Below are 13,099 nucleotides of genomic sequence, written 5' to 3'. Positions count from 1 at the left end.
TAGAAAGACAATGACCAGGAGGAAATAATGATTTAACTCAGGGCTTCTTAATCCTCTTGGAGAATCTGATGGAAACCATAGACCATCTCCCTAGAAAAATTGCACAGATCATTCTAACACATGGCATTTTGCATAGAATTGTACTCATCACCGAAACAGATGTCAGGGGTTTACGTAACCCCTGGAATCTGTCCATGAATCCCAAGTCCAGAACTCCTGGAAAAAGTCCGTCAAGTCATGAAGCTTGGTCCTGTGCTTGGTCATTAGAATATGAAGAATTGAAAGAGGGAGTTTTATTCAAGGAAAGGAAAACGGCAGAGTCTCAACTATCCACCATCAGTGAGGAATGAATATCATATTTTTCCACATGACCAAAGCTCCTTTAAGAACCTGATTTTTTTTTCTATCCCTTTTTGCTGGAAAACTTTCCGACATGTGTCATGTACATAATCATTGACACCTGGTATATACCAGGCACTTGCTAATAATGATGATGGCAACTGCCATCTTAAAGCTCTTCACTGGACAGTGATGCCTATGGAGGGTGGGACTGTTTGCCCTAAGCTAGATGGCCCCCACACACTTAGCTTTGGGATTTCGTGTATATTTCCGTACATCCTCTGTGGCATTTTCTACCACTGTCAATGGCTAATTTGACAGGCATCCCTCCTCTCTTCCTATTTACTGTTTAAAATTGGCTATAGGGTAGGAAACCAGTCAGTCGGGCTTGCTAGAAAGAGGTCTGTAAAGTGAGAATAAACTGGCTCTGAAGCCCAGAGGATGTTGGTGTGTGAGCTTTGGTGCATGGATACTCTTATCTCGGATTTGGCTGCTCAGAAGCCATTTATAGTCATTTCAGGTTTCTTTCTTTCTTTCTTTCTTTTTTAAAGATTTTATTTATTTATTTGACAGAGATCTCAAGTAGGCAGAGAGGCAGGCAGAGAGAGAGAGGGAAGCAGGCTCCCTGCTGAACAGAGAGCCCGATGTGGGGCTCGATCCCAGGACCCTGGGATCATGACCTGAGCCAAAGACAGAGGCTTTAACCCACTGAGCCACCCAGGCGCCCCTCATTTCAGGTTTCTCAGGCGCTTTCCTACATGGCTGTCAGAGGACTTTCATTCTTTGCACAAACAATACCAACTATGAGTCAAGGACTATATTAAGCATAAGATTCCTACCTTCGTGGAGCTTATCGTCTTCCTTGAGATAGATAATAAACAAGTATATAAGATAATTTCAGACTGTAATAAGGCAGTGAAGGAAACAGAGTGATATGCTAGAAAGTAATGAAGGAACTAAGAGGTACTAAACAGAGCAGTCAAGGAAGGCCTTTCCGCGGAGGTGGTTTTTAAGCCATGATACAAAAGATGAGAAGCAGCCAGATGTGTGAAAATCTGGCGATAAAGAATTATTCTCTACAAGAGGAGCAGTAGTGCAAGGACACTGAGGTTGTCAAGTCTGGATCTTGGAAGAACATGCAAAGAGGCCTCGTGTACAAAGAAGGGTGTGAAATGAGGCTGGGTGTGAGTTAGGCCCTCTGGTTATATAGGACCTTATGAGCCATGGTGACATAGCTGAAGAATTTTGATCAGAGGAATGACAGGATCTGATTTATTTTGCAACAGTCATTCAGGATTTTTACGTGGGGGGCAGCAGTCAAGGGGACCAAACTCCTACAGTGGTCCAGGTGAAAGGATCTGCCGCGAGGTTGGGGGGGGGCTGTAGGGAGGGGGAAGGCTGAGTGGACCGAGATGGGGAAAAGCAAAATTTGAAACAGAAACAAATGAAAGTTAATAATACAACCTCTAGAGAAAAGAGTTAGTTCAGGTTATCTGAACATAGTTCTCGGACTATACACCTTTAGTGAGATGGACTAGAATACAAACTGAAAGGAAACTTAACCATTACTCAAGAGGTTTCCATTAGTGGTAATGCTGATGATATAATTTTGAAACTCATGGATCTCGGAGGATAAAACAAAGTGAGTACAAATATTAATGTTACTAGGAATCCAGACATGCAGGTTTTGGCCTAGATGGTTGGGAGGATGGTTCTGCTATTTCGTGGGGTGAGGGGGACGTGTTTGAGGACAAGTGTTAAAAGTCCCATCCTGTACCTGGGAACCCTAATTGCAGAACATTTACTGAGTTCTTACCACATGTCAGGCATCCTTTACATGGATTCTTTATAGTGCTAGAAGGTCATACCATGGTTATTGCCACCATTTTTAAAGTGAGGAAACCAAAGTTAAAACAGAGATGTTGACTGTCCCTGAACGCTTTTTCCAGGGGGGCCCCTTGGGGATCCTGGCCAGGCTCTATCTACCCAGGAGTCCTCAAAGCTTCTGTTTCTAGAAATCTTCAGCACCTTAGCAGAGCATTAAGGTAGATTCCAGACTAACAACAATCCTCACCAGTCTGGCCTCAGACCAGAAAGCTGGTCTTTCCAGGGTCTCCCCTTTTATTACCCTGTCCTCATATACCCAAACTAGACTCTATGGTTCCTTGTTTGGGATCTTGGCCTTTCAGTTTCCAACCTCCACATCTATGTTCCCATCCCATTTCCCCAACTTCCCATTGTTAAAATCTGAGCTGCTCTATCTCTAAGCCCCGCACAGTGTGTCTCTGTTCCTACAGGAAGCCAGGGCAGAGGCCCAGGGAGGTGACTTCTAGAGTAGCTCATTGGCTGATCGTCCCTGGTGCAGGCTAAGCGAAGCAGGGACTCAGCCACAAGTTGTTTAGGGCTAGGACCTCGGTATCTGAAGGGGACCCTGGCAGTCTTCAGGTGATCACCCATCAGCTGTGGAAAATGGGGGCTGGTTAAAGGAGGAAGTCTTGACTCAGATGCAGTAGGACAGAGGGAACATCAGCAGGGGAGGGATGGGTGGCAGTGCAGAGCCACTGAGCCTCGGTTTACAAGCTGCAGAGATGGAAGGTTCATGAGGGGTCACGGACAGATGTGAACAGTAAGTGTTTGGTCCATCTCATCTGTAAGAGTGGTGTCATGGAAGATACGTGTTCCCACCACACTTCCTTTGATGCTCTTGTCAGAGGTTAAACATGGGGCTGGATCAGTCGTCTGTTTTATTTCTACTTTATTTCTTCAGGTAGTTGCTATCTTCTCCTTAGGAAAAGTTAAAAGCTTGAACTGTTGTCTCAGACATTCCTAACTTTGCATCATGGTGCCGCCTGCTAATCCTGCTCATTCTGGGGCTGACTGGCGGTGACTTCACCCAGCACAGTATCATTTTCCTCATCTGTAAAATGAGGAGTGGTGTCAGTAAGAGTGCCTGCTTGGGGCGTCTGGGTGGCTCCATGGGTTCAGGGTCCGACTCTTGATTTCGGCCCAGGTCTTGACCTCAGGGTCGTGAGTTCAAGCCCCGCACTGGGCTCTGCGCTGGGCATGGAGCCTACTTTAAAAACAAAGAAGGCCGGCCTCAGGTTTGTTGCTAGGGTTGCGGTAAGCTGATATAGCAAAAGTGCTGAGAGCCCTGCTGGAACAGAGTTGTCTTAATAGAATGGTGACCAGTATCGTTTCCCGTCTGTGTCTCTGAGCTCTTCATCAGAGTTCTTCTGGCTCCAGAAAAGCCGTAGGCTCGGAGCACCCTTCTTCTCCTGTCCTGGTACAGTTCCTTAGGCAGGGAGACCCTGGGTGCTTCAGTACGTGTGTTTCTGGCAAGGGTAGCTGGCTAGGCAGCCCTCCAAAATGCATCCCCTGTCCCTGGCACGCTGGCTGTGGCAAATGGGGACTTCTGGGAGGACTTGTCCCTGGCTCATGAATGTTTTGTGACCAAGTGCCCATAGCCTCTCTGCAGGCCCAGACAGTGTAGCGAGGATGGAGGATTTATGTGCTGGAGGGGCTGTTACATCTTGCTCCTAATTCTGCTGAGGATGAGAACAAGAGCAGGAGAACCTTAATGCTCAGGAGAGGTCTGGATGACTAGGTAAGAGCCCCATTTCTCCAAGCAAGCTCCGTGAGCCCTTGCACCAGGATGGCATAAGTTCTGTACAAACAGTCTCTAAGGAAATATTTTTTTTAAAGATTTATTTATTATTTGACAGACAGAGATCACAAGGAGGCAGAGAGGCAGGCAGAGAGAGAGAGGAATGGAAGGCAGGCTCCCTGCTGAGCAGAGAACCCGATTGTGGCTCGATCCCCGGACCCTGAATCATGACCCGAGCCAAGGCAGAGGGCTTTAAACCCACTGAGCCACCCAGGCGCCCCTCTAAGGAAATTATTAATACCCCCACACCTGATTGGGGTGTTACACAGGGACAGTAACAGTATGGTCGGGGAGAGGAGATTGACTGCTAGGACTTCTTGAAGCCTGGATTGTCTGAGGCTTTGTGCCTGAGAGGACTTCGAACACGTCTGAAACGTGGCAGTAGATCCAGAATATGTGGAGGCCGGATAGACGGCATTTATATGCACTGATGACTCACGCTGCCCCTACCCAGTATGCAGGCCTCTCCAGAGACACATTGCCCATCGATCTCTCAAGAAGCTGCCTTAGTGGAGAAACCAGTGGAACTTCAGCCTGCTGTGACCTAGGCCATGTCCCTCCCCACCCCAGCCTCAGTGTCTTTGTACAATGGGGAGCTGGGCAGAGGGTCTCGAGGAGCTCCCCTGGCTCTGTCATCCTAACAGTGAATCTGATTCCTGGCAATTAGAGGCCGTGCTCTTCCTTGACTGCAGCCTTCCTGCCCGGCACTCAGTCTGGGGATGCCATCAGAAGAAGCCTGAGCCTCACACAGTGACTAAGCAGCTCCATGTTTTCCTCCCTCTGTGGCTTGGTGCTCTTCTCCTTCTGTCCTACCAGAACGTACCTACTTAGCTCTGGCCACAAGCAGTGGTGAGAGAAGAGCAGCTGACCGTGACTAGCCAGCCGCCACGTTGGCTCCCATTTCTCATTTTTCCTTAAGCCACCCATTGTGCAGAGAACTCACTCGGGCCTGGTCAAGCTCTTCAATCAGTTCCGTGTGTCTTTGCCATTATTCCCACTCCCTGATACTCTCTTCCCCCCATACACCCCACCTTTATCCAAATCCTCCCCGTTGGTTAAAGGCCAGCTCATATTCTGCCTGTCCATGAGGCGTCACTTTTCCTTGACCTTCATCAGCAACAATGTCTCTCTTCTCTGAGCTACTTGACCTTTTCTCTTGCCTCTCTGCCTTGTATTATGGGACTTTGTGTTTAGATCCGTGTCCTAATTGGCCCACAAGCACATGGATTGCTGAGACGATATCCTGTACATCATACCCTAGTAAGGTCCTGTACGCAAAACTCAGGGTTCCTCCCAACCAAGGCCAGGAAGAAGCCCTTCCAGCAAGATGGAGGGCCTTCACAGCAACTCCTCAAACCCTTCTGGTCTTCGTAGCTCCATGTGTAAGCTCATCACCCTAGCAGAAGAGTGCCCTTGAATGCCTGGGTTTGTACAGGAGCCTAGGGAGGGATTTTCCAGAATTTCCATTTGTCATCTTTCCTTGCAGTAAACCTTTATTGCTGAGACCCTAGCAAATCATTTCCCTACTCTGACCTTCTATGTCTGTCTCCAACAGATAAAAAGTAGCTCCACTGAGAGGGTCAAGTGCTTGTGCATATGTAAGATAGTCTTTAAAGGGGGGAGGACAGAGCATCTAGGTTTACAGGCTGAGCAGGACACAGACAGGTACACAAGTACTGTACTACAAGGTAGCATGGGTAAGGGTCATCAGGGCATAGAACGCCAAGTTAGCGGCAGAGTGTGGTTTCTTACACGTGGAATGGGTTTGGAGGAGGAGCTCTGGTGCCAAGGCTCCATGGCCAGTCAGGGTGGCAGCACGTCAGGGAGGCACAGCAAGGCCTTGGTCCCGCTCCAGGGGGATTTTCCTCTCTCCAGGAGCTTCCTCCCCGCCTTCCTAGGTCACCTGGTCAGTTGAGTATTTCACATATGCCGGGAGCCCAAGTGCCAGAGAGGAAAAGCCACATGGTCTCTGCCTCCTGGGAGTTGATGGTGTTGTCTGAAAGATACACAGGCTAATGAGAAGTGTTGCCAGCAAGCACGATCCCTTCCCTGGTGTCAGAGCTGGTTCCAGGAGCCTTGGGCGCTTGGGCAAGCCTTCACGTGCTTTATTTCTAACAGAAAAGTGGACTGTGGACACTAATACCTTTCTACTCAGTAGAACGCAGTAAGTGGCTTAAGAGAGCCGAAGCTCTTTCTCACAATGTTGCTATGAGGATCCTTTGCTGGAAGAGTCAGGTCGGTCTCCCTATAGGAGGCAAGTCTGGAGCCAAACTTGAAAAATCAGTTGAGGGGTTTGGGACAATGGTACCCGTAGAGTGACCCTGGAAGCCAAAGGAGATGACCCAGTGGCCTGTGCCCCAGGCAGGAATAGGACCTTTCCTGTGGCAGAGAATAGACAGTAACTTGTGAAATTGCTGTTTCCGTGTGAGAGCCTGCTAATATGCGGGACAGGGTTTTGCATATATTATCTCTAATCCTTAAAACCACTCTTCAAGGTAGACACAACCCCCACTTTACAGATGAAGAAATGAGGTTAGGAGAGGATTTGCCCAAAGCCACAAAGCTAGCTGGTGGGGGTACCAGAAGTCAGACCCACGTTTGCCTGGTTCTCTTCCAAGTGTAGGCCCTGAGAAGAATTTCATGAAAGACAGAAGCTCCCCCCCAAACAAACCACGATGGACCCAGAGCTGCCGGGGCTGGGGCCCTTGCCTCCTGGGTGCACCCGTGCACACCGACTCCCCAGCTCTTCCTGACCTGGTACAAACTCCACCATTGTTCCACTTAGCTTTGGCCCACTGGGTGCCCTACCCCCCCCTACCGCCTCCATCCCAGGTGCACTCCCACCTAAAAATGATCTCCCCACCCAATCCCCACTTTCTCTAGCAGAAGGCCCGAGACATGTATGCGGAAGATCGGAAGAGGCAGCAGCTGGAGAGGGACCAGGCTGCAGTGACAGAGCAGCTGCTGCGCGAGGGGCTCCAGGCCGGTGGGGACGCCCAGCTCCGAAGGACACGCTTGCACAAACTCGCAGCCAGACGGGAAGAGCGGGTCCAGGGCTTCCTGCAGGCCTTGGAACTCAAGCGGGCTGACTGGCTGGCACGTCTGGGCACTGCATCAGCCTGAGTGAGGCTGGCCTCCTGCCACTTTGCCCTGCCGCCCTCTGCCTCCAGGCCCCACTCCCCTTTCTTTTCTTGGTGAAAGGCCCCTCCCTCCTAATGATGAATTGGTGTTTCCTTTGCTTAGCAAGGGAGCCCCAGAGGCCTGGTCTGCTGGCCACAGATACACCTTTTGGACCGCCTGGCCCAGTGGCCCCTGGGGAGGGTTGAGATGAGAGTCTCCACAAGTACACTAAAGCCAGCTCCGTGCAGCAGTAGGTTTGGAGAGCAGGGAGCCCCAGGGTCTTCGCTGCCTGAGCCTTCTGCCTTTGCCGCTTCGGCCACCTCTACGTTGCTCCTTATGCACTTTATTTTTCACCAGCACATCCTTTAACACACAGAATTTCAGGGCAGAGGTCTACCCCAAACCCTAGGCCCTTTAACAATCCATCTTAATCTGCTACCCAATTTTCATAAAGATTTGGCTCCACCTTGGATCCGCTGGTAAATAGCTAATAGCAGCCAGCGTTATTTGGGCAAGGAAGGGGAGGGAGACACAGAAAGAAAATTTGCCCATCTGCTGCTCCTCCCCCTGGGCTCTCCACCTGGGATTTGCTATTGAATCTCTACCACCCCCTCCCACCGCACGTGCTGATTGCTCACTGAAAGGCTCAGGCGCCCCCAATGGCGCGCGGAAGCCAGGCGGGTGATTACAATCCAATTACCTATTGTCGACTCAGCCCACACAAGCTTTTCTCCTCCTCTTGCGGGGCATGGGGCCAGGCTCCACGCCCCTGAGAGACCGCCCCGTCCATGACTACGGGGTAACAGAAGGGCCCATAGGCCCTGGTGAGTCCGCTCCACCACAGGCCTCCTTCCCTGGAACACGTCACAGGACCCAGAGCGTAGAAACAAGCACTTCTCCCAACTGACTGCTGTCCTCACCATCTCAGACTCTTGCCTCCTGCCGCCTGTCTCTGAGGCTTCTCCATTGTTGACCCGGCCCCGAGTAGCCCCTGAGACGATTTATTCTCAGCGTGGCAGAGTCTCACCCTGTCAGGGCCGACGCTGTCCAGCAGGGAGAGGAGGGCCAAGTTGAGGACTGTGTCCTGCCCCTTACATCTCCCGGCCAGGCCTTGCTGCAGAGCTGCTGAGAGGATTAGTGCCTTTGTAGAGCTGTCTGCCTGAGCAGCTCCGCTTCAGGTGCCGGGAGCAGCAAGCACCAGCCTTTCACACCAGCCAAACACCACTGCTCTGTTCAGTCTCCCCCGCTTTACTTTCTGCAACTGTTTCCCTGGCACCTCCCTCTAGGGAGCGGTGGGGTCTTGCAAGCAGTGCTCCTAGCAGTCTTGAAACACCTAACTTCCCTCTATTCCAGTCTCCTCTTCCCCTTCCTGTGCCAGGATACCTGCACAAGGGACCCTTGGCCATCATCCCTGCTCCCAGAAGCAGGCAGAAATGCCAGACACTGCAATTGAGAAGCCATCAATGCACCCTCTGGCAAGTCCCCTACACACACCTGGCATTCCCCACAACCAGTCCCTGGCACAGGGCTCCCCGAGAGCAGTGCCGTACATTTTCCAGCTTTAACAATGGGGCTGTTGACAGCCTTAATTAGGGAGGCATGAATTATGCGGCTATAAGGCAGAGCCCTACAATTAAGGCGGGAATGAGGGCTGGAGGCAACAAACGGAATCTGCCCAGTGAGCCTGACTATTGAGTCCTGTCTCCGTTCTTGTCTGACTTTCCCTAATATGACTGGGGTACAGCAGAGATGAATGAAGCTGATGTCTCTGGGTTTAGGTCCTATATTCTGGGGGTAAGGTACACAGAGTGGGACAGGCAGGGGCTGAGGGACCACTACTGCCGAGGTGCAGAAGCTGCAGATAAGAACTCCTTGCTTCCTACCCGCAGGATTTGTACAAACGGCTCAATCTTTGCCTCAAGAAAGGAGGTGGGACCTATGTAAATGTCCCCTCACCTGTGAGCTAGTCCCCCATTTGAGGATATTTATTGTGTTCTTGTGTTCTCCTGGGTTTCAAATAGAATTTTAAAAATTCTTTCTTAGATGTAAAACTTGTCTCCAAACAGTACAACAGAAGAACACCTGGTTTTGCCGCTGCAATTGTCTGCCCTCCCTCAGGTGCGCTTGGCTACCTCCAGGATCCCCAGATTTGGGGGGCATGCGAGGTGGGGGAGCCAGTGGAAGAGCCCTTTTGCCATTGCAACACCTGTTCCTTACTTGTTTCCTAATCCCCGTCGCTATCGTCCACCCTCCTTGTCCTCCCGCAAGTGAGAGGAAGCCAGCCTGCCAGTGTGGAAAGGAGGGATTTCGCCAGCTGCGTTTGCAGCGCCCAGGCTTGGTGGCCGCCTCGGGTGGGGGCAGCTGAGCTTGATGTCTCCAGAGCGGGTGGAGCGTAGGGGGAGGGGAGTGCTAGTAGGCCTAGGCGGCTGCTCTCCATCATTCTGTGGCGGGGTTCCGAGGTCCGGGAATACAGGGACCTAAGGGAGCCACTCGACAGGCTTTGGGGTGGGGGGGCTTCGTTGGCATTTGGGGAGGCGGCTGGGAAACGGGTGCTGAAAGGACAGCTCCTACCTGCCCCACAGCACCCGAAGGGGACCTCTGCGTGTAAAGTCTCCCCCCTCGAGCCCCCACCCCACCTCGAGCGGACCGCCTTCCAGGTGAAGAGCACGAAAGGATTCCTCGGAGTGGCAGCTTGGAAGGATGCACGTCCGGCTGCGCCAAGCTGGCTTCCCCGCTCTTTAAAGCCCCACTTCAGCGTCAGCCTTGGCCCTGGGAATTGGAGCCTGTGCCTCCAAGCCGCGCGCTTACTCCCGCCTCTGGCGGAGAAGGGCGGTGCGGCCAGGCCTCGCAAACCCTTCTTCTGGGGCCCCCAGCGGGAACAGGAAGGAAAGCGGCCGAGATGCGCCCTAAGTGTCGCATGGCTTGGAGAAGTGGGTAGCTGGGTTGCATAAGGTGGAAGGAACTTGGTAGTTTGCAAAAGCCAGCGCTTGGCGGGAGCTGTAACGCAGAACCCGCCGAATCGCACACCCCCTCCTCGTTTACTGCCTTCGACGCGCGCCTCCCCCACTGCGCCCCCACCCCCTAGGCGCGCCGCCGTCTCGCGCGCCCTCCCCCCCGTACCCCCCTCCTCACTCCCTCCAGAGGAGGTGAGTTTAAACCCCGCCCACGTGACCCCAGCTGGGCCAATGAGCGGCGGCGGGAGGTGAAATCCGGTTCTAACCGGTCCGGGGCTCCCAGCGCTATAAAAACTTTATAAACCCCCCGGAGCCCGAGCAGTGTGAAGAAGAGGCGAGAACGACCCCCGGACCGGCCAAAGCCCGCGCGCCGCTGCATCCCCGCGTCCAGCGCTTACGTCCCGCCGCCGTCGCCACCATGCCCAAGAGAAAGGTACGTGGCGCGAGGGCCCCAGGCGCTGGGCCGCCACTGCCGCCGCCGCTACCGCTGCTGCTGCCGCCGCCGCTTCCCCGGCTTCGGGGCGCGAGAATCGGCGCCGGGCTGGAGCAGGGTCGGACGCCTTGCACAGGAGCTCGAGACGGTGTCAGGCTGCCCCGGGCTAACCCTGCGCGGCTCGGCTGCCCGCGGGCGCCAGAGGCCATATTGGAGGAGCGGCGGCCGCGGCGGGAGGAGCCATGTTGGCGGCTGTTTATCCCGCTCCCCTCGGGTTCGCCGTGCCCGCCCCGCGCCCCCTCCCCCATCGCCATGCCCCTTCCCCTCCCCGCGGGCGGGCAATTCAAACCCGAAAGGGCGGGAAGGCGGCGCTCGGGCTTGGCGGGCGGGGTAGCGCGCTGCCGCCAAAAAACCGCCGCCGTGAGGGGGCGGGGCCCGTGTCCCTTGGGGCGGGGCTTCGCTGTGTGGCCCCGCCTCCGCCCACGGCCCCGGCGCACGAGACTCGCGCCGGTGCGCGCCGCTGCCGCCCACGAGTTCCCCCGGCTGCGCGCGCCTCCAGTCTCCCGCCCTCGACGGCTGCCATGGTAACGGCGCCCGGGCCCCGCCTCCGGAGGGGTTTGTTTGCACCATCTGCAGCTGTTGCTTCTGCTTGGCGCCGCGGCGCGGGCTGCGCTCCTCCAAGCTCCGAGCTCCAGTTTAGCGCGCGCTGCCTGGGGCTGCTCGGCGGTGGCTCCAGGCCGGCTGGGGCTCGGACACCCGCTTTTTCTGCGCGCTTTGCGCCATCTCGGGCGTGATGCTTGCACAGAGGAGCAGTCAGATTGCTGAGCATTCAGGGCATTTTCATAGGAGCTGGGGATGCTAAAACCGGAAGATTTGTATGTCTTGGAAAAGTGTGCAAGACTTCCCCCTTCAGTTTTTTTCCTTAGGACTGTTATGCTTAGTGAGTCTGTAAGCATTGCCTTCGAAGCTACAACTTTCTTAGGTTTTGTTTGTCTTTTACAGGCTGAGGGGGATGCTAAAGGAGATAAAGCCAAGGTGAAGGACGAGGTGAGTCTTAAACAGCTTTGGGACTCCTTTGCTGGTAATTAATCACACCTCTAGTCCGGAATTTCCCTATGCACTCTGCACTTCCTGTAGTCTAGACCAGACTGATAACAAAATTTTTTACCTTTTGGTTTTTCTTAACTGTCCTGTTTCTCATTTTTTTTTCTTTTAATAGCCACAGAGAAGATCTGCAAGGTTATCTGCTGTAAGTGTCTGCTATTAAACTATGTTTATCCCTAAAACTAAAAAATATTAAAAATTCCCTTTGTTTCCCGTGGGTTATGGTTAGTGGCAGCTTTTGAATGATCTACTCTCTTGTGGGCTCTCACCTGATTGACACTTGTGGTTCTGAAATTCAGGTCGCTTGTAGCCACAGGTCGCTTGTAGCCAAAGTGGGACACCTTGGCATGTTACTTAAATGGGTTCCTGGAGATGGGAAACTCCTAACGGAAAGTCAACCCCAGAGGCTTTAGGAAATAAGAGAAACTTCTGTGCTGATGGTACTGTGGTTTGGTGGTAGATTGTTTCTTTGGCCCATCATACTAATATTCTATTTTTTGTTTTCCTGAAATAAAAGAAACCTGCTCCTCCAAAGCCAGAGCCCAAGCCTAAAAAGGCCCCAGCAAAGGTGAGTGGAACTGAAAGACTAGGTTGCTCCTCGGAGTTGCTGCGGCTTCCCACATTGCTGGCAGTTCTGCTGTCTAACAGTTTCATCCATTGACACAGACTTGATATGAGAAAGTTATTTGAACTGGGCCTTAAAAATTATGTTGGAATTGGTCATTTTCGCAGGATGAGGCCTGTCCTTCAGTGTCCTAATTCAGCAGACTGATGACCCCGTTAATGGACATTCTAACTTTTTTTTAAGATTTTATTTATTTATTTGACATCATAAGCAGGCAGAGAGGCAGGCAGAGAGAGAGGTGAAAGCAGGCTCCCTGCTGAGCAGAGAGCCGGATGCGAGGCTTGATCCCAGGATCCTGGGATCATGACCCGAACTGAAGGCAGAGGCTTTAACCCACTGAGCCACCCAGGCGCCCCTCTAACTTGTTTTGATAGCTTCCCTTATTTATCCTTGACATTTTGTAGTACTGGTTTTCTAATCAAGAACTCTATCAAGATAAAAAATAATTGGGCAACAGGGTTCTGGGTAGGGGAGTCCACAGTTTACAAGACCACAGCAAATGATAATTTGGTCTTGTTTTGATCCATTTTTATCAATAGGGGAGGGTTGAGGGTTTATAGTCTGTGGGTGTATTATCTTTGATAAACCTGTGTTGTACAGAACTTTGCAGACCATACCCTGCTCAGGTGAAATTTGAGGAAACTGCTCTTTTTTTTTTTTTTTTCCCCCTCCCTTCTCCTTTTTAGAAGGGAGAGAAGGTACCCAAAGGGAAAAAGGGGAAAGCTGATGCCAGCAAGGATGGGAATAACCCTGCAGAAAACGGAGATGCCAAAACAGACCAGGTACAACTGCTGTCCCGACTTTTTGTGGAGCCGGCTCTGAGTCAGTTACCAATCCCAGAAGCTTCTATTATCTTTCTC

The 13,099-nt window shown here is 52.4% G+C and overlaps 1 protein-coding gene across 3 annotated transcripts in view; it reads left to right on the top strand.

Annotated features, from left to right (window-relative positions):
- Nucleotides 1-13,099, top strand: part of DHDDS (dehydrodolichyl diphosphate synthase subunit) — a 37,154-nt gene that overhangs the window by 23,537 nt on the left and 518 nt on the right. For 2 of the 3 annotated variants that reach the window (XM_047725785.1, XM_047725786.1), the window contains exons 9-13: nucleotides 6,887-10,510; nucleotides 11,513-11,557; nucleotides 11,730-11,759; nucleotides 12,132-12,182; nucleotides 12,926-13,021. In XM_047725785.1, coding sequence (XP_047581741.1) covers nucleotides 6,887-7,126 — 240 coding nt within the window. In that variant the 3' untranslated portion in view covers nucleotides 7,127-10,510; nucleotides 11,513-11,557; nucleotides 11,730-11,759; nucleotides 12,132-12,182; nucleotides 12,926-13,021. The remainder of the gene's footprint in view (nucleotides 1-6,886; nucleotides 10,511-11,512; nucleotides 11,558-11,729; nucleotides 11,760-12,131; nucleotides 12,183-12,925; nucleotides 13,022-13,099) is intronic. The other variant, XM_047725784.1, reaches the window with a different exon arrangement.

The sequence above is a fragment of the Lutra lutra genome, chromosome 4 (genome assembly GCF_902655055.1).
Source record: "Lutra lutra chromosome 4, mLutLut1.2, whole genome shotgun sequence".
NCBI lineage: Eukaryota > Metazoa > Chordata > Mammalia > Carnivora > Mustelidae > Lutra > Lutra lutra.
The sequence above is the reverse complement of the archived record's forward strand: the minus strand, read 5'-3'. Positions and strand labels throughout refer to the sequence as shown.